Consider the following 18,078-nt stretch of genomic DNA (forward strand, 5'->3'; position numbering starts at 1 on the left):
TTTTTTTTTCAGTCAGTTTGCTTTATTTTTTAAATACATTTTCATACAACAGTTTTAAAAGGTTTTGATAAGACGATAAAGTCTCCAAAGCAAACGTGAGAGCAAATAACAAAACACATTGAATGATACTGAATAGGTCAGACACTCAAAACATTCCTATTTCACATAAACAAATGCTTTTTGGAGAAAATCCTCAAAACATTAATTTTTTTTATTGATATTAAAGCTCTTAGATGAAAGACATTCCAGTTTTAAAATTAGCCCAAAAAAAGTTCACCATTCCTCAAAAACCTAAAGTGGATTTGTCTCTTCTTCCTTCATCTACGAGGAGACGTTCACAGGGAAAACTTTGAGACGGTTGAAACCCCTTTTCTTTTGGTTTGTTTTATGTCTGATGGTAGATTATGGATTGGAGTACCGTTCGTTGTACGTGGTTCAGGTTGGCTCAATGCAGGCCTACTCGTTGACGAATGGAAAGCTTAAAAAGTAATCCCGCCCAGAAAATAGTTTTGGCTTTGGTATTGGTTCATTTGAAACACTGTCCGTTTTAACATACTTTGACATTTGTTTACAATTCATGGCAAATGGGAGTCAATAGATTAATTGTTACAGTATAAATGACATTTTAAACACATTTGATCACAAGACTTCTCCTCACTGAGAAATATATACATATATTTTTTTGCATTGTATAATAATTTTGGTTCAGCTCCTGTTCTAGATTTTTAAAAATACCGTTTTTTTTTCTTCTAAAGGTAATGTTCATGTTTCCAAGTCCTGGACTAAAAAAAAAAAACCTTATTCACCATAGAAAACAAAACATTTGACCTCATGATTCACGTTGAAAAATACACACACAAACACACACAAAAAAAAAAGAAGTCTCTCACACAAAGTCTACATCCCCACCACATACCACCGTACTCAAACTCAGTGAGACACACAAGACAGCTGCTACTAGCCGTTCCGACGAAGACTGTCTGTGCATCGATCAAGGCCTCCTACTGAAGTTTAAAATGGATTTGTTCAGCTCCTTCGAATAGAAACCACACGTAATATTGGCAAAGAGACGAGTCAACGGCCAATTAAAATAGGTAGTTTCATTGGGGTGGAATCAGAAGCGGTTCCATACGTCACCGTGACAACCAAAAGATAAATTTTTTGTTTTTTTTTTAAAAAAGGTGATGAGGAAATTTCTCCTCACCATATAAACCTAGTTAATGTACTCCATTGGAGTTCTAGAAGGGGACGAGATAGTCCTGAGAACACCTCATTTACAGCAACGACCTGGGGAATAGTTACAGGGGAGGGGAGGGGGGGAAATGAACCAATTGGAAGCGGTCCGTTCAACATTATTATTGGTTGAGTTGTCAACTAATGTAAAAAAAACAAAACAATACAAATAAATCACTGTCACTGGATTTAGGTTCAAAGTTGGGTGATTTTTTAAAATGTTTTTTATAAATTCCCTTACGTTGATGACTTCTTGCAAATCCAACTAGTTTTTCACGTTGATTCAACGTCATGATAGATTCTGGGGGTTTAAATGAGGTGGAAACAACTTGGATTCAACCCGTCTTTGCCCAGGGGGTCAGAAGAGGACGTGAAGGCTAGGCAGAGATTGTGTATTTGGCGCCAACACACTGCACAGTTTATTGGCTCTTGGCTCACACAACCCCCAATGCAATCTCAACTTCCTGGTCAGGTGAGCGTTTGTGGTTTTCCTCCTTGGCAGCGGAATCGGGAAGAAAAAAAAGAATCAATCATTAACGTTTGGTGGTGGTTTCCACATCTTTGGTGACGAGAGGGTGTGGGGGGGTGGCACTACCAGTGACTCACTGTCTGATGAACGGCACAATGGCCCTTTCTAACACGGTATACTAGACACCCTTTCCGCTACCCTACCCGGGACAGAGGGCCAAGTTTGATAGAGAGAGAGTAACCGGTCTCATCTTCATCCTGTAATTCACCATCAACACCACTGTCTTGTCTCATCTGATCATCAAAGGAGACGAGGACAGGGAGGGGTTTACCCCCTGGATCGCCTCTGCTGCTCTTCGCGCGCCGATGCTTCTCTTCAGTCCGATTCTGGGTTTAAAAAGTGTTGCAAATGATCATATTTCCCCCCTTGGCTCTGTTCAGGAAGCCATGCGCTGCTCTGTAGAGGAAATGAGGACGTTTTATCAAAAGGAGTTTGGAACATGTTACTTAAAAAGTGGCCCAGATAAAACAGCTTGGATAGGACTTTGGAGCCCAATAGAAAGTCACCTTGGTTTCTGTCACTTTGGATCAGCCCCATCTTCCTTCGGATCAGCCCCGTCTTCCTTCGGATCCTAACGGAAAGGGGAGGAGGAAATCACACTTCAGTAAATTCACATTTACCCAAATCTAACTTTGTCACATGCGCCGAATACAACACGTGTAGTAGACCTTACCGTGAAAAGCTTCCTGACAAGCCCTTAACTCTTCTTGAACTTCACTGTTACTTAAGAAAATCTTTACCAAATAAACTAAAGTGAAAAATATATTTTTAAAAAGGTAACAATAGCAAGGCTATATACAGGAGGTGCCGGTACCTAGTCAATGCGGGAAGTTACAATGAAAAATGCCTCAAATACAGACTCTATTCAAATACAGAAATGCCTGGGAGTTTGGTCCATGTCACTATAGACAGACCCTATTGGATGAAAACCTGTGTGTACCCGGGTGAATCGGACTGAATGTCACTCTCAGACAGACCCTATTGGATGAAAACCTGTGTGTACCCGGGTGAATCAGACTGAATGTCACTCTCAGACAGACCCTATTGGATGAAAACCTGTGTGTACCCGGGTGAATCGGACTGAATGTCACTCTCAGACAGACCTGATGTGACTCAGAGATGGTCCTGCTCTCAAAGGGTTCCTTCTCCGTGGGCGACGCCGGCATGCTCCCGTTGGAATCAGTGCTGAGCATGGTCCTCCTTTCTCTGACGGGCCTCTCCTTGTCACACTTGGTAACACGGAACCTGGCAGGGATAGATCACAGCATAACACTGGTGACAAAGAGGATATAACACTGGTGACAAAGAGGATATAACACTGGTGATAAAGAGGATATAACACTGGTGATAAAGAGGATATAACACTGGTGATAAAGAGGATATAACACTGGTGATAAAGAGGATATAACACTGGTGATAGAGGATATAACACTGGTGACAAAGAGGATATAACACTGGTGACAATGACAAAGAGGATATAACACTGGTGACAAAGAGGATATAACACTGGTGACAATGACAAAGAGGATATAACACTGGTGACAAAGAGGATATAACACTGGTGACAAAGAGGATATAACACTGGTGACAAAGAGGATATAACACTGGTGACAAAGAGGATATAACACTGGTGACAAAGAGGATATAACACTGGTGACAAAGAGGATATAACACTGGTGACAAAGAGGATATAACACTGGTGATAAAGAGGATATAACACTGGTGACAAAGAGGATATAACACTGGTGATAAAGAGGATATAACACTGGTGATAGAGGATATAACACTGGTGATAGAGGATATAACACTGGTGATAGAGGATATAACACTGGTGATAGAGGATATAACACTGGTGATAGAGGATATAACACTGGTGATAGAGGATATAACACTGGTGATAGAGGATATAACACTGGTGATAGAGGATATAACACTGGTGATAGAGGATATAACACTGGTGATAGAGGATATAACACTGGTGATAGAGGATATAACACTGGTGATAAAGAGGATATAACACTGGTGATAAAGAGGATATAACACTGGTGATAAAGAGGATATCACACTGGTGATAAAGAGGATATCACACTGGTGATAAAGAGGATATAACACTGGTGATAAAGAGGATATAACACTGGTGATAAAGAGGATATAACACTGGTGATAAAGAGGATATAACACTGGTGATAAAGAGGATATAACACTGGTGATAAAGAGGATATAACACTGGTGATAAAGAGGATATAACACTGGTGATAAAGAGGATATAACACTGGTGATAAAGAGGATATAACACTGGTGATAACGAGGATATAACACTGGTGATAACGAGGATATAACACTGGTGATAACGAGGATATAACACTGGTGATAAAGAGGATATCACACTGGTGATAGAGGATATAACACTGGTGATAGAGGATATAACACTGGTGATAAAGAGGATATAACACTGGTGATAAAGAGGATATAACACTGGTGATAACGAGGATATAACACTGGTGATAAAGAGGATATAACACTGGTGATAGAGGATATAACACTGGTGATAACGAGGATATAACACTGGTGATAAAGAGGATATAACACTGGTGATAGAGGATATAACACTGGTGATAAAGAGGTTATAACACTGGTGATAAAGAGGACATAGCACCATGGGAATCAACATGCAACTGACAATAACCGGAGAAATCAACTACTCAGACAACTATTAGAATATATATCTCCTGAAGCCAGCCGCACATACGCTTCTGAGGAGACACCGTACACCTGGCGACCGTGTCAGCGTGCACTGCGCTCGGCCCGCCACAGGAGTCGCTGGTGTGCGATGGGACAAGGACATCCCTGCTGGCCAAATCCTCCCCTAACCCGGACGACGCTGAGCCAACTGTGCGCCGCCCCCATGGGTCTCCCGGTCGGCTGCGACAGAGCCTGGACTCGAACCAGGATCTCTAGTGGCTCAGCTAGCACTGCGATGCAGGGCCTTAGACCACTGCACCACTCGGGAGGCCCCTAACAATCCTTCTTTAGCATGTCTCCTCCACCTTCATCTACACTGATTGACGTGGATTTAACAGGATGTAGAAGTAAAAACCCAAACCGGTCCGTGCATCAGTACCAGTAGATTATAAAATACAGTATAGTGTGCTGTTATCGGCGCTATAGGACCTCTTGGTCCAGGGCCTATGTTATGATTCTCACTGAGGAGCTCAACACGAGACATCACTCTGGCACGACACTACACAGATTCAATTAAAATCAGGTAATGGCTATTCCCTCCCTGCTCAGTGTGGCCCCGTACATACACTTCCATTTATCTGGATGAGCTAATGAAAAAGCACCAGGTCCCTCTGCATTCAGATCAGCTCCTCTACAGGACCGGAAGCAGACAGGGAGGATTGGCTTGATACACTTCACTTCAACTGGCTCTCTGAGAGAAAATAATTCACACACAGTCATCCCTCTCACACAGACAAGACTTCTCTATAGACCACAGGAGGTTGGTGGCACCTTAATTGGGGAGGATGGGCTTCGTGGTAATGGTTGGGAGCGGAATGGTATCAAATACATGGAAACCACTTATGATCTCTCACCTCCCCACAGCCAACACAGTGACCTCTCCGTGGCTCCTCCTGTCTACTATCCTCTTGGTGGACACGCGCCTCATCAGGGGCCACTTCTTGTGATTGCAGCGGTTGCAGACGCTGCTGAGGCCCCCCATGCCTCCGATGGTGTGCAGGTGGTTGCAGGTGTGTCTGGCAAGTCCCGCCGGGACACGAGGCGAGACGGGGGTCACTGAGAGGGTGGGGGAGGTGGGAGTCAGCGGTGGGCTGTGGAGGAAAAGAGAGGAAGAAGCAAACTGGTGATACAGACACTAGTCTACACATCCCACAGTCTTTACACTAGCGAAAGTCTACACATCCCACAGTCTTTACACTAGCGAAAGTCTACATATCCCCAACACAGTCTTTACACTAGCGAAAGTCTACACATCCCAGTCTTTACACTCGCGAAAGTCTACACATCCCAGTCTTTACACTAGCGAAAGTCTACACATCCCAGTCTTTACACTAGCGAAAGTCTACACATCCCACAGTCTTTACACTAGCGAAAGTCTACACATCCCAGTCTTTACACTAGCGAAAGTCTACACATCCCAGTCTTTACACTAGCGAAAGTCTACACATCCCAGTCTTTACACTAGCGAAAGTCTACACATCCCAGTCTTTACATTTAGCGAAAGTCTACACATCCCACAGTCTTTACACTAGCGAAAGTCTACACATCCCAGTCTTTACACTAGTGAAAGTCTACACATCCCAGTCTTTACACTAGTGAAAGTCTACACATCCCAGTCTTTACACTAGCGAAAGTCTACACATCCCAGTCTTTACACTAGCGAAAGTCTACACATCCCACAGTCTTTACATTTTGCTGAGAGCTGTGCAAAGTTGGCAGGCTCTTATTCCCAAAAATTCACAACTGTAATGGTCGCTTCCACCAAGTCGTAACTCTGGGCTTGCGACGTACGCAAATCAAGACGTCCTCATTTAAAAATGTTTTCTTAACCTCAGACAGTAGAAGACACTAGTAGACATGGTGAACCCTGGTCCTGAAGGATACATGGTGTGCAGGTTTTAGCTACAGCCCAGTAGTAAACACATCTGAGTCCACTAAAACAAGTCATGTCCAATATGAAAATATGAGATTCAATGCAGAGCGGTGACCAAAAAAAACAAACTCTGTCTAGACTTCTGCTCTTCATAACGTGATGACCTCCCCGTTGACACTACATGTCTAGACTTCTGCTCTTCATAATGTGATGACCTCCCCTTCGACACTACATGTCTAGACTTCTGCTCTTCATAACGTGATGACCTCCCCGTTGACACTACATGTCTAGACTTCTGCTCTTCATAACGTGATGACCTCCCCTGTGACACTACATGTCTAGACTTCTGCTCTTCATAACGTGATGACCTCCCCTTCGACACTACATGTCTAGACTTCTGCTCTTCATAACGTGATGACCTCCCCGTTGACACTACATGTCTAGACTTCTGCTCTTCATAACGTGATGATCTCCCCTTCGACACTACATGTCTAGACTTCTGCTCTTCATAACGTGATGACCTCCCCTTCGACACTACATGTCTAGACTTCTGCTCTTCATAACGTGATGACCTCCCCTTCGACACTAAATGTCTAGACTTCTGCTCTTCATAACGTGATGATCTCCCCTTCGACACTACATGTCTAGACTTCTGCTCTTCATAACGTGATGACCTCCCCGTTGACACTACATGTCTAGACTTCTGCTCTTCATAACGTGATGACCTCCCCTTCGACACTAAATGTCTAGACTTCTGCTCTTCATAACGTGATGACCTCCCCTTCGACACTACATGTCTAGACTTCTGCTCTTCATAACGTGATGACCTCCCCTTCGACACTACATGTCTAGACTTCTGCTCTTCATAACGTGATGACCTCCCCTTCGACACTAAATGTCTAGACTTCTGCTCTTCATAACGTGATGATCTCCCCTTCGACACTACATGTCTAGACTTCTGCTCTTCATAACGTGATGACCTCCCCTTCGACACTAAATGTCTAGACTTCTGCTCTTCATAACGTGATGACCTCCCCTTCGACACTACATGTCTAGACTTCTGCTCTTCATAACGTGATGACCTCCCCGTTGACACTACATGTCCAGAACTCAAAATACTGTACCCTTTCTGCTGGCTACACTGTTGTTTTGGCCTATCCTTAGGCAACCTGAAGGGGACTGGTATGTGAACACGCATCTGTGTAAAGTGGGGGAGTGTGTGTGTGTGTGTGTGTGTGTATACACTAAATTATACATTATTTAAATTTAACATCAATAAGAGACCATAGCGTTCACCTGGTCAGTCTACAGTCTTTCATGGAAAGAAGGTGTTCATAATGTTTTGTAAAGTGGAGGAGTCTGTGTTCTCCTGGTGTAGAGGGGACTGTACTGTCCATCACTAACCCAATGTGTGTTCTCCTGGTGTAGAGAGGACTGTCCATCACTAACCCAATGTGTGTTCTCCTGGTGTAGAGAGGACTGTACTGTCCATCACTAACCCAATGTGTGTTCTCCTGGTGTAGAGAGGACTGTACTGTCCATCACTAACCCAATGTGTGTTCTTCTGGTGTAGAGAGGACTGTACTGTCTATCACTAACCCAATGTGTGTTCTCCTGGTGTAGAGAGGACTGTCCATCACTAACCCAATGTGTGTTCTCCTGGTGTAGAGAGGACTGTCCATCACTAACCCAATGTGTGTTCTCCTGGTGTAGAGAGGACTGTACTGTCCATCACTAACCCAATGTGTGTTCTCCTGGTGTAGAGAGGACTGTCCATCACTAACCCAATGTGTGTTCTCCTGGTGTAGAGAGGACTGTACTGTCCATCACTAACCCAATGTGTGTTCTCCTGGTGGAGAGGACTGTCCATCACTAACCCAATGTGTGTTCTCCTGGTGTAGAGAGGACTGTACTGTCCATCACTAACCCAATGTGTGTTCTCCTGGTGTAGAGGACTGTACTGTCTATCACTCCATGGACTGTAGAGTGTAAGGACTTAAGTGGTGTCAGAGACGGCTGTTTGCGCCTGCGGGAATCAGAGCACCACACTTTTATTTGTCTCCATTACCATAGCATTTGGAAATTGTCCTGGAAGCTTTGGCTGATGAAGGGGAAAGCGAGAGGAAGACTAGGGAAAGAGAGGAAGACGAGGGAGAGAGATGCATAGATAAAGAGGCTAGAAGGGGACGAGAGAGGAGGACGAGGGAGAGAGAGGAAGACGAGGGAGAGAGATGCATAGATAAAGAGGCTAGAAGGGGAAGAGAGAGGAGGACGAGGGAGAGAGAGGAGGACGAGGTAGAGAGATGCATAGATAAAGAGGCTAGAAGGGGAAGAGAGAGGAGGACGAGGGAGAGAGAGGAAGACGAGGGAGAGAGATGCATAGATAAAGAGGCTAGAAGGGGAAGAGAGAGGAGGACGAGGGAGAGAGAGGAGGACGAGGGAGAGAGATGCATAGATAAAGAGGCTAGAAGGGGAAGAGAGAGGAGGACGAGGGAGAGAGAGGAGGACAAGGGAGAGAGATGCATAGATAAAGAGGCTAGAAGGGGAAGAGAGAGGAGGACGAGGGAGAGAGAGGAAGACGAGGGAGAGAGATGCATAGATAAAGAGGCTAGAAGGGGAAGAGAGAGGAGGACGAGGGAGAGAGAGGAAGACGAGGGAGAGAGATGCATAGATAAAGAGGCTAGAAGGGGAAGAGAGAGGAGGACGAGGGAGAGAGAGGAGGACGAGGTAGAGAGATGCATAGATAAAGAGGCTAGAAGGGGAAGAGAGAGGAGGACGAGGGAGAGAGAGGAAGACGAGGGAGAGAGATGCATAGATAAAGAGGCTAGAAGGGGAAGAGAGAGGAGGACGAGGGAGAGAGATGCATAGATAAAGAGGCTAGAAGGGGAAGAGAGAGGAGGACGAGGGAGAGAGAGGAGGACGAGGGAGAGAGATGCATAGATAAAGAGGCTAGAAGGGGAAGAGAGAGGAGGACGAGGGAGAGAGAGGAAGACGAGGGAGAGAGATGCATAGATAAAGAGGCTAGAAGGGGAAGAGAGAGGAGGACGAGGTAGAGAGAGGAGGACGAGGGAGAGAGATGCATAGATAAAGAGGCTAGAAGGGGAAGAGAGAGGAGGACGAGGGAGAGAGAGGAAGACGAGGGAGAGAGATGCATAGATAAAGAGGCTAGAAGGGGAAGAGAGAGGAGGACGAGGGAGAGAGAGGAAGACGAGGGAGAGAGAGGAGGACGAGGGAGAGAGATGCATAGATAAAGAGGCTAGAAGGGGAAGAGAGAGGAGGACGAGGGAGAGAGGAAGACGAGGGAGAGAGAGGAGGACGAGGGAGAGAGATGCATAGATAAAGAGGCTAGAAGGGGAAGAGAGAGGAGGACGAGGGAGAGAGGAAGACGAGGGAGAGAGATGCATAGATAAAGAGGCTAGAAGGGGAAGAGAGAGGAGGACGAGGGAGAGAGAGGAAGACGAGGGAGAGAGATGCATAGATAAAGAGGCTAGAAGGGGAAGAGAGAGGAGGACGAGGGAGAGAGATGAAGACGAGGGAGAGAGATGCATAGATAAAGAGGCTAGAAGGGGAAGAGAGAGGAGGACGAGGGAGAGAGAGGAGGACGAGGGAGAGAGATGCATAGATAAAGAGGCTAGAAGGGGAAGAGAGAGGAAGACGAGGGAGAGAGAGGAGGACGAGGGAGAGAGATGCATAGATAAAGAGGCTAGAAGGGGAAGAGAGATGAAGACGAGGGAGAGAGAGGAAGACGAGGGAGAGAGATGCATAGATAAAGAGGCTAGAAGGGGAAGAGAGAGGAGGACGAGGGAGAGAGAGGAAGACGAGGGAGAGAGATGCATAGATAAAGAGGCTAGAAGGGGAAGAGAGAGGAGGACGAGGGAGAGAGAGGAAGACGAGGGAGAGAGATGCATAGATAAAGAGGCTAGAAGGGGAAGAGAGAGGAGGACGAGGGAGAGAGATGCATAGATAAAGAGGCTAGAAGGGGAAGAGAGAGGAGGACGAGGGAGAGAGAGGAGGACGAGGTAGAGAGATGCATAGATAAAGAGGCTAGAAGGGGAAGAGAGAGGAGGACGAGGGAGAGAGAGGAGGACGAGGTAGAGAGATGCATAGATAAAGAGGCTAGAAGGGGAAGAGAGAGGAGGACGAGGGAGAGAGAGGAGGACGAGGTAGAGAGATGCATAGATAAAGAGGCTAGAAGGGGAAGAGAGAGGAGGACGAGGGAGAGAGAGGAGGACGAGGTAGAGAGATGCATAGATAAAGAGGCTAGAAGGGGAAGAGAGAGGAGGACGAGGGAGAGAGAGGAGGACGAGGGAGAGAGATGCATAGATAAAGAGGCTAGAAGGGGAAGAGAGAGGAGGACGAGGGAGAGAGAGGAAGACGAGGGAGAGAGATGCATAGATAAAGAGGCTAGAAGGGGAAGAGAGAGGAGGACGAGGGAGAGAGATGAAGACGAGGGAGAGAGATGCATAGATAAAGAGGCTAGAAGGGGAAGAGAGATGAGGACGAGGGAGAGAGAGGAGGACGAGGTAGAGCGATGCATAGATAAAGAGGCTAGAAGGGGAAGAGAGAGGAGGACGAGGGAGAGAGAGGAAGACGAGGGAGAGAGATGCATAGATAAAGAGGCTAGAAGGGGAAGAGAGAGGAGGACGAGGGAGAGAGATGCATAGATAAAGAGGCTAGAAGGGGAAGAGAGAGGAGGACGAGGGAGAGAGAGGAGGACGAGGGAGAGAGATGCATAGATAAAGAGGCTAGAAGGGGAAGAGAGAGGAGGACGAGGGAGAGAGAGGAAGACGAGGGAGAGAGATGCATAGATAAAGAGGCTAGAAGGGGAAGAGAGAGGAGGACGAGGTAGAGAGAGGAGGACGAGGGAGAGAGATGCATAGATAAAGAGGCTAGAAGGGGAAGAGAGAGGAGGACGAGGGAGAGAGAGGAAGACGAGGGAGAGAGATGCATAGATAAAGAGGCTAGAAGGGGAAGAGAGAGGAGGACGAGGGAGAGAGAGGAAGACGAGGGAGAGAGATGCATAGATAAAGAGGCTAGAAGGGGAAGAGAGAGGAGGACGAGGGAGAGAGAGGAGGACGAGGGAGAGAGATGCATAGATAAAGAGGCTAGAAGGGGAAGAGAGAGGAGGACGAGGGAGAGAGGGGAAGACGAGGGAGAGAGATGCATAGATAAAGAGGCTAGAAGGGGAAGAGAGAGGAGGACGAGGGAGAGAGGAAGACGAGGGAGAGAGATGCATAGATAAAGAGGCTAGAAGGGGAAGAGAGAGGAGGACGAGGGAGAGAGAGGAAGACGAGGGAGAGAGATGCATAGATAAAGAGGCTAGAAGGGGAAGAGAGAGGAGGACGAGGGAGAGAGAGGAAGACGAGGGAGAGAGATGCATAGATAAAGAGGCTAGAAGGGGAAGAGAGAGGAGGACGAGGGAGAGAGAGGAAGACGAGGGAGAGAGATGCATAGATAAAGAGGCTAGAAGGGGAAGAGAGAGGAGGACGAGGGAGAGAGAGGAAGACGAGGGAGAGAGATGCATAGATAAAGAGGCTAGAAGGGGAAGAGAGAGGAGGACGAGGGAGAGAGATGCATAGATAAAGAGGCTAGAAGGGGAAGAGAGAGGAGGACGAGGGAGAGAGAGGAGGACGAGGTAGAGAGATGCATAGATAAAGAGGCTAGAAGGGGAAGAGAGAGGAGGACGAGGGAGAGAGAGGAGGACGAGGTAGAGAGATGCATAGATAAAGAGGCTAGAAGGGGAAGAGAGAGGAGGACGAGGGAGAGAGAGGAGGACGAGGTAGAGAGATGCATAGATAAAGAGGCTAGAAGGGGAAGAGAGAGGAGGACGAGGGAGAGAGAGGAGGACGAGGTAGAGAGATGCATAGATAAAGAGGCTAGAAGGGGAAGAGAGAGGAGGACGAGGGAGAGAGAGGAGGACGAGGGAGAGAGATGCATAGATAAAGAGGCTAGAAGGGGAAGAGAGAGGAGGACGAGGGAGAGAGAGGAAGACGAGGGAGAGAGATGCATAGATAAAGAGGCTAGAAGGGGAAGAGAGAGGAGGACGAGGGAGAGAGATGAAGACGAGGGAGAGAGATGCATAGATAAAGAGGCTAGAAGGGGAAGAGAGATGAGGACGAGGGAGAGAGAGGAGGACGAGGTAGAGCGATGCATAGATAAAGAGGCTAGAAGGGGAAGAGAGAGGAGGACGAGGGAGAGAGAGGAAGACGAGGGAGAGAGATGCATAGATAAAGAGGCTAGAAGGGGAAGAGAGAGGAGGACGAGGGAGAGAGATGCATAGATAAAGAGGCTAGAAGGGGAAGAGAGAGGAGGACGAGGGAGAGAGAGGAGGACGAGGGAGAGAGATGCATAGATAAAGAGGCTAGAAGGGGAAGAGAGAGGAGGACGAGGGAGAGAGAGGAAGACGAGGGAGAGAGATGCATAGATAAAGAGGCTAGAAGGGGAAGAGAGAGGAGGACGAGGTAGAGAGAGGAGGACGAGGGAGAGAGATGCATAGATAAAGAGGCTAGAAGGGGAAGAGAGAGGAGGACGAGGGAGAGAGAGGAAGACGAGGGAGAGAGATGCATAGATAAAGAGGCTAGAAGGGGAAGAGAGAGGAGGACGAGGGAGAGAGATGCATAGATAAAGAGGCTAGAAGGGGAAGAGAGAGGACGAGGGAGAGAGAGGAAGACGAGGGAGAGAGATGCATAGATAAAGAGGCTAGAAGGGGAAGAGAGAGGAGGACGAGGGAGAGAGATGAAGACGAGGGAGAGAGATGCATAGATAAAGAGGCTAGAAGGGGAAGAGAGAGGAGGACGAGGGAGAGAGGAAGACGAGGGAGAGAGAGGAGGACGAGGGAGAGAGATGCATAGATAAAGAGGCTAGAAGGGGAAGAGAGAGGAGGACGAGTGAGAGAGGAAGACGAGGGAGAGAGATGCATAGATAAAGAGGCTAGAAGGGGAAGAGAGAGGAGGACGAGGGAGAGAGAGGAAGACGAGGGAGAGAGATGCATAGATAAAGAGGCTAGAAGGGGAAGAGAGAGGAGGACGAGGGAGAGAGATGAAGACGAGGGAGAGAGATGCATAGATAAAGAGGCTAGAAGGGGAAGAGAGAGGAGGACGAGGGAGAGAGAGGAGGACGAGGGAGAGAGATGCATAGATAAAGAGGCTAGAAGGGGAAGAGAGAGGAAGACGAGGGAGAGAGAGGAGGACGAGGGAGAGAGATGCATAGATAAAGAGGCTAGAAGGGGAAGAGAGATGAAGACGAGGGAGAGAGAGGAAGACGAGGGAGAGAGATGCATAGATAAAGAGGCTAGAAGGGGAAGAGAGAGGAGGACGAGGGAGAGAGAGGAAGACGAGGGAGAGAGATGCATAGATAAAGAGGCTAGAAGGGGAAGAGAGAGGAGGACGAGGGAGAGAGATGCATAGATAAAGAGGCTAGAAGGGGAAGAGAGAGGAGGACGAGGGAGAGAGAGGAGGATGAGGGAGAGAGATGCATAGATAAAGAGGCTAGAAGGGGAAGAGAGAGGAGGACGAGGGAGAGAGAGGAGGACGAGGGAGAGAGATGCATAGATAAAGAGGCTAGAAGGGGAAGAGAGAGGAGGACGAGGGAGAGAGAGGAAGACGAGGGAGAGAGATGCATAGATAAAGAGGCTAGAAGGGGAAGAGAGAGGAGGACGAGGGAGAGAGATGCATAGATAAAGAGGCTAGAAGGGGAAGAGAGAGGAGGACGAGGGAGAGAGAGGAAGACGAGGGAGAGAGATGCATAGATAAAGAGGCTAGAAGGGGAAGAGAGGGGAGGACGAGGGAGAGAGAGGAAGACGAGGGAGAGAGATGCATAGATAAAGAGGCTAGAAGGGGAAGAGAGAGGAGGACGAGGGAGAGAGAGGAAGACGAGGGAGAGAGATGCATAGATAAAGAGGCTAGAAGGGGAAGAGAGGGGAGGACGAGGGAGAGAGATGCATAGATAAAGAGGCTAGAAGGGGAAGAGAGGGGAGGACGAGGGAGAGAGAGGAAGACGAGGGAGAGAGATGCATAGATAAAGAGGCTAGAAGGGGAAGAGAGAGGAGGACGAGGGAGAGAGAGGAAGACGAGGGAGAGAGATGCATAGATAAAGAGGCTAGAAGGGGAAGAGAGAGGAGGACGAGGGAGAGAGAGGAAGACGAGGTAGAGAGATGCATAGATAAAGAGGCTAGAAGGGGAAGAGAGAGGAGGACGAGGGAGAGAGAGGAGGACGAGGTAGAGAGATGCATAGATAAAGAGGCTAGAAGGGGAAGAGAGAGGAGGACGAGGGAGAGAGAGGAAGACGAGGGAGAGAGATGCATAGATAAAGAGGCTAGAAGGGGAAGAGAGAGGAGGACGAGGGAGAGAGAGGAAGACGAGGGAGAGAGATGCATAGATAAAGAGGCTAGAAGGGGAAGAGAGAGGAGGACGAGGGAGAGAGAGGAAGACGAGGGAGAGAGATGCATAGATAAAGAGGCTAGAAGGGGAAGAGAGAGGAGGACGAGGGAGAGAGAGGAAGACGAGGGAGAGAGATGCATAGATAAAGAGGCTAGAAGGGGAAGAGAGAGGAGGACGAGGGAGAGAGAGGAAGACGAGGGAGAGAGATGCATAGATAAAGAGGCTAGAAGGGGAAGAGAGAGGAGGACGAGGGAGAGAGGGGAAGACGAGGGAGAGAGATGCATAGATAAAGAGGCTAGAAGGGGAAGAGAGAGGAGGACGAGGGAGAGAGGAAGACGAGGGAGAGAGATGCATAGATAAAGAGGCTAGAAGGGGAAGAGAGAGGAGGACGAGGGAGAGAGAGGAAGACGAGGGAGAGAGATGCATAGATAAAGAGGCTAGAAGGGGAAGAGAGAGGAGGACGAGGGAGAGAGAGGAAGACGAGGGAGAGAGATGCATAGATAAAGAGGCTAGAAGGGGAAGAGAGAGGAGGACGAGGGAGAGAGAGGAAGACGAGGGAGAGAGATGCATAGATAAAGAGGCTAGAAGGGGAAGAGAGAGGAGGACGAGGGAGAGAGAGGAAGACGAGGGAGAGAGAGGAAGACGAGGGAGAGAGAGGAAGACGAGGGAGAGAGAGGAAGACGAGGGAGAGAGAGGAGGACGAGGGAGAGAGAGGAGGACGAGGGAGAGAGATGCATAGATAAAGAGGCTAGAAGGGGAAGAGAGAGGAGGACGAGGGAGAGATAGGAAGACGAGGGAGAGAGATGCATAGATAAAGAGGCTAGAAGGGGAAGAGAGAGGAGGACGAGGGAGAGAGAGGAAGACGAGGGAGAGAGAGGAAGACGAGGGAGAGAGAGGAAGACGAGGGAGAGAGATGCATAGATAAAGAGGCTAGAAGGGGAAGAGAGAGGAGGACGAGGGAGAGAGAGGAAGACGAGGGAGAGAGATGCATAGATAAAGAGGCTAGAAGGGGAAGAGAGAGGAGGACGAGGGAGAGAGAGGAAGACGAGGGAGAGAGAGGAAGACGAGGGAGAGAGATGCATAGATAAAGAGGCTAGAAGGGGAAGAGAGATGAGGACGAGGGAGAGAGAGGAAGACGAGGGAGAGAGATGCATAGATAAAGAGGCTAGAAGGGAAAGAGAGATGAGGACGAGGGAGAGAGAGGAAGACGAGGGAGAGAGATGCATAGATAAAGAGGCTAGAAGGGGAAGAGAGAGGAGGACGAGGGAGAGAGAGGAAGACGAGGGAGAGAGATGCATAGATAAAGAGGCTAGAAGGGGAAGAGAGAGGAGGACGAGGGAGAGAGAGGAAGACGAGGGAGAGAGATGCATAGATAAAGAGGCTAGAAGGGGAAGAGAGAGGAGGACGAGGGAGAGAGAGGAAGACGAGGGAGAGAGATGCATAGATAAAGGCTAGAAGGGGAAGAGAGAGGAGGACGAGGGAGAGAGATGCATAGATAAAGAGGCTAGAAGGGGAAGAGAGAGGAGGACGAGGGAGAGAGAGGAAGACGAGGGAGAGAGAGGAAGACGAGGGAGAGAGATGCATAGATAAAGAGGCTAGAAGGGGAAGAGAGAGGAGGACGAGGGAGAGAGAGGAAGACGAGGGAGAGAGATGCATAGATAAAGAGGCTAGAAGGGGAAGAGAGAGGAGGACGAGGGAGAGAGAGGAAGACGAGGGAGAGAGATGCATAGATAAAGAGGCTAGAAGGGGAAGAGAGAGGAGGACGAGGGAGAGAGAGGAAGACGAGGGAGAGAGAGGAGGACGAGGGAGAGAGATGCATAGATAAAGAGGCTAGAAGGGGAAGAGAGAGGAGGACGAGGGAGAGAGAGGAAGACGAGGGAGAGAGATGCATAGATAAAGAGGCTAGAAGGGGAAGAGAGAGGAGGACGAGGGAGAGAGAGGAAGACGAGGGAGAGAGATGCATAGATAAAGAGGCTAGAAGGGGAAGAGAGAGGAGGACGAGGGAGAGAGAGGAAGACGAGGGAGAGAGATGCATAGATAAAGAGGCTAGAAGGGGAAGAGAGAGGAGGACGAGGGAGAGAGAGGAAGACGAGGGAGAGAGATGCATAGATAAAGAGGCTAGAAGGGGAAGAGAGAGGAGGACGAGGGAGAGAGAGGAAGACGAGGGAGAGAGATGCATAGATAAAGAGGCTAGAAGGGGAAGAGAGAGGAGGACGAGGGAGAGAGAGGAAGACGAGGGAGAGAGATGCATAGATAAAGAGGCTAGAAGGGGAAGAGAGAGGAGGACGAGGGAGAGAGAGGAAGACGAGGGAGAGAGATGCATAGATAAAGAGGCTAGAAGGGGAAGAGAGGGGAGGACGAGGGAGAGAGAGGAAGACGAGGGAGAGAGATGCATAGATAAAGAGGCTAGAAGGGGAAGAGAGAGGAGGACGAGGGAGAGAGAGGAGGACGAGGGAGAGAGATGCATAGATAAAGAGGCTAGAAGGGGAAGAGAGAGGAGGACGAGGGAGAGAGAGGAAGACGAGGGAGAGAGATGCATAGATAAAGAGGCTAGAAGGGGAAGAGAGAGGAGGACGAGGGAGAGAGAGGAAGACGAGGGAGAGAGATGCATAGATAAAGAGGCTAGAAGGGGAAGAGAGGGGAGGACGAGGGAGAGAGAGGAAGACGAGGGAGAGAGATGCATAGATAAAGAGGCTAGAAGGGGAAGAGAGAGGAGGACGAGGGAGAGAGAGGAGGACGAGGGAGAGAGATGCATAGATAAAGAGGCTAGAAGGGGAAGAGAGAGGAGGACGAGGGAGAGAGAGGAAGACGAGGGAGAGAGATGCATAGATAAAGAGGCTAGAAGGGGAAGAGAGCGACTTGAAAGAAATAGGTTAGTTTGTCGCAAGACACTTAGTCAGCTGAAGAGAAGAAGTCATAAAGGAGGGATTCAGAAAGGAAGATAAAACTGAGGACAACAGGAAGAAACACAGAGAAGACATGTAGACAGAGGGATGGTGCACAGTAACAGGAGAGAGAGAGACATGTAGACAGAGGGATGGTGCACAGTAACAGGAGAGAGAGAGACATGTAGACAGAGGGATGGTGCACAGTAACAGGAGAGAGAGAGACATGTAGACAGAGGGATGGTGCACAGTAACAGGAGAGAGAGAGACATGTAGACAGAGGGATGGTGCACAGTAACAGGAGAGAGAGAGAGACATGTAGACAGAGGGATGGTGCACAGTAACAGGAGAGAGAGAGAGAGACATGTAGACAGAGGGATGGTGCACAGTAACAGGAGAGAGGGAGAGACATGTAGACAGAGGGATGGTGCACAGTAA

The 18,078-nt window shown here is 48.5% G+C and overlaps 1 protein-coding gene across 6 annotated transcripts in view; it reads right to left on the reverse strand.

Moving 5' to 3' along the window:
- The window catches only part of rell1 (RELT like 1), a 60,535-nt gene continuing 42,457 nt past the window's right edge, over positions 1-18,078 (reverse strand). For all 6 annotated transcript variants that reach the window (XM_036958272.2, XM_036958271.2, XM_090214894.1 and 3 more), the window contains 4 exons: positions 5,359-5,595; positions 2,866-3,007; positions 2,269-2,333; positions 1-2,158 (listed from right to left, as the gene is read on the reverse strand). In XM_036958272.2, coding sequence (XP_036814167.1) covers positions 2,280-2,333; positions 2,866-3,007; positions 5,359-5,595 — 433 coding nt within the window. In that variant the 3' untranslated portion in view covers positions 1-2,158; positions 2,269-2,279. The remainder of the gene's footprint in view (positions 2,159-2,268; positions 2,334-2,865; positions 3,008-5,358; positions 5,596-18,078) is intronic.

This window comes from Oncorhynchus mykiss, chromosome 21 (genome assembly GCF_057628025.1).
Source record: "Oncorhynchus mykiss isolate SJ-2025 chromosome 21, ASM5762802v1, whole genome shotgun sequence".
Classification (NCBI taxonomy): Eukaryota; Metazoa; Chordata; class Actinopteri; order Salmoniformes; family Salmonidae; genus Oncorhynchus; species Oncorhynchus mykiss.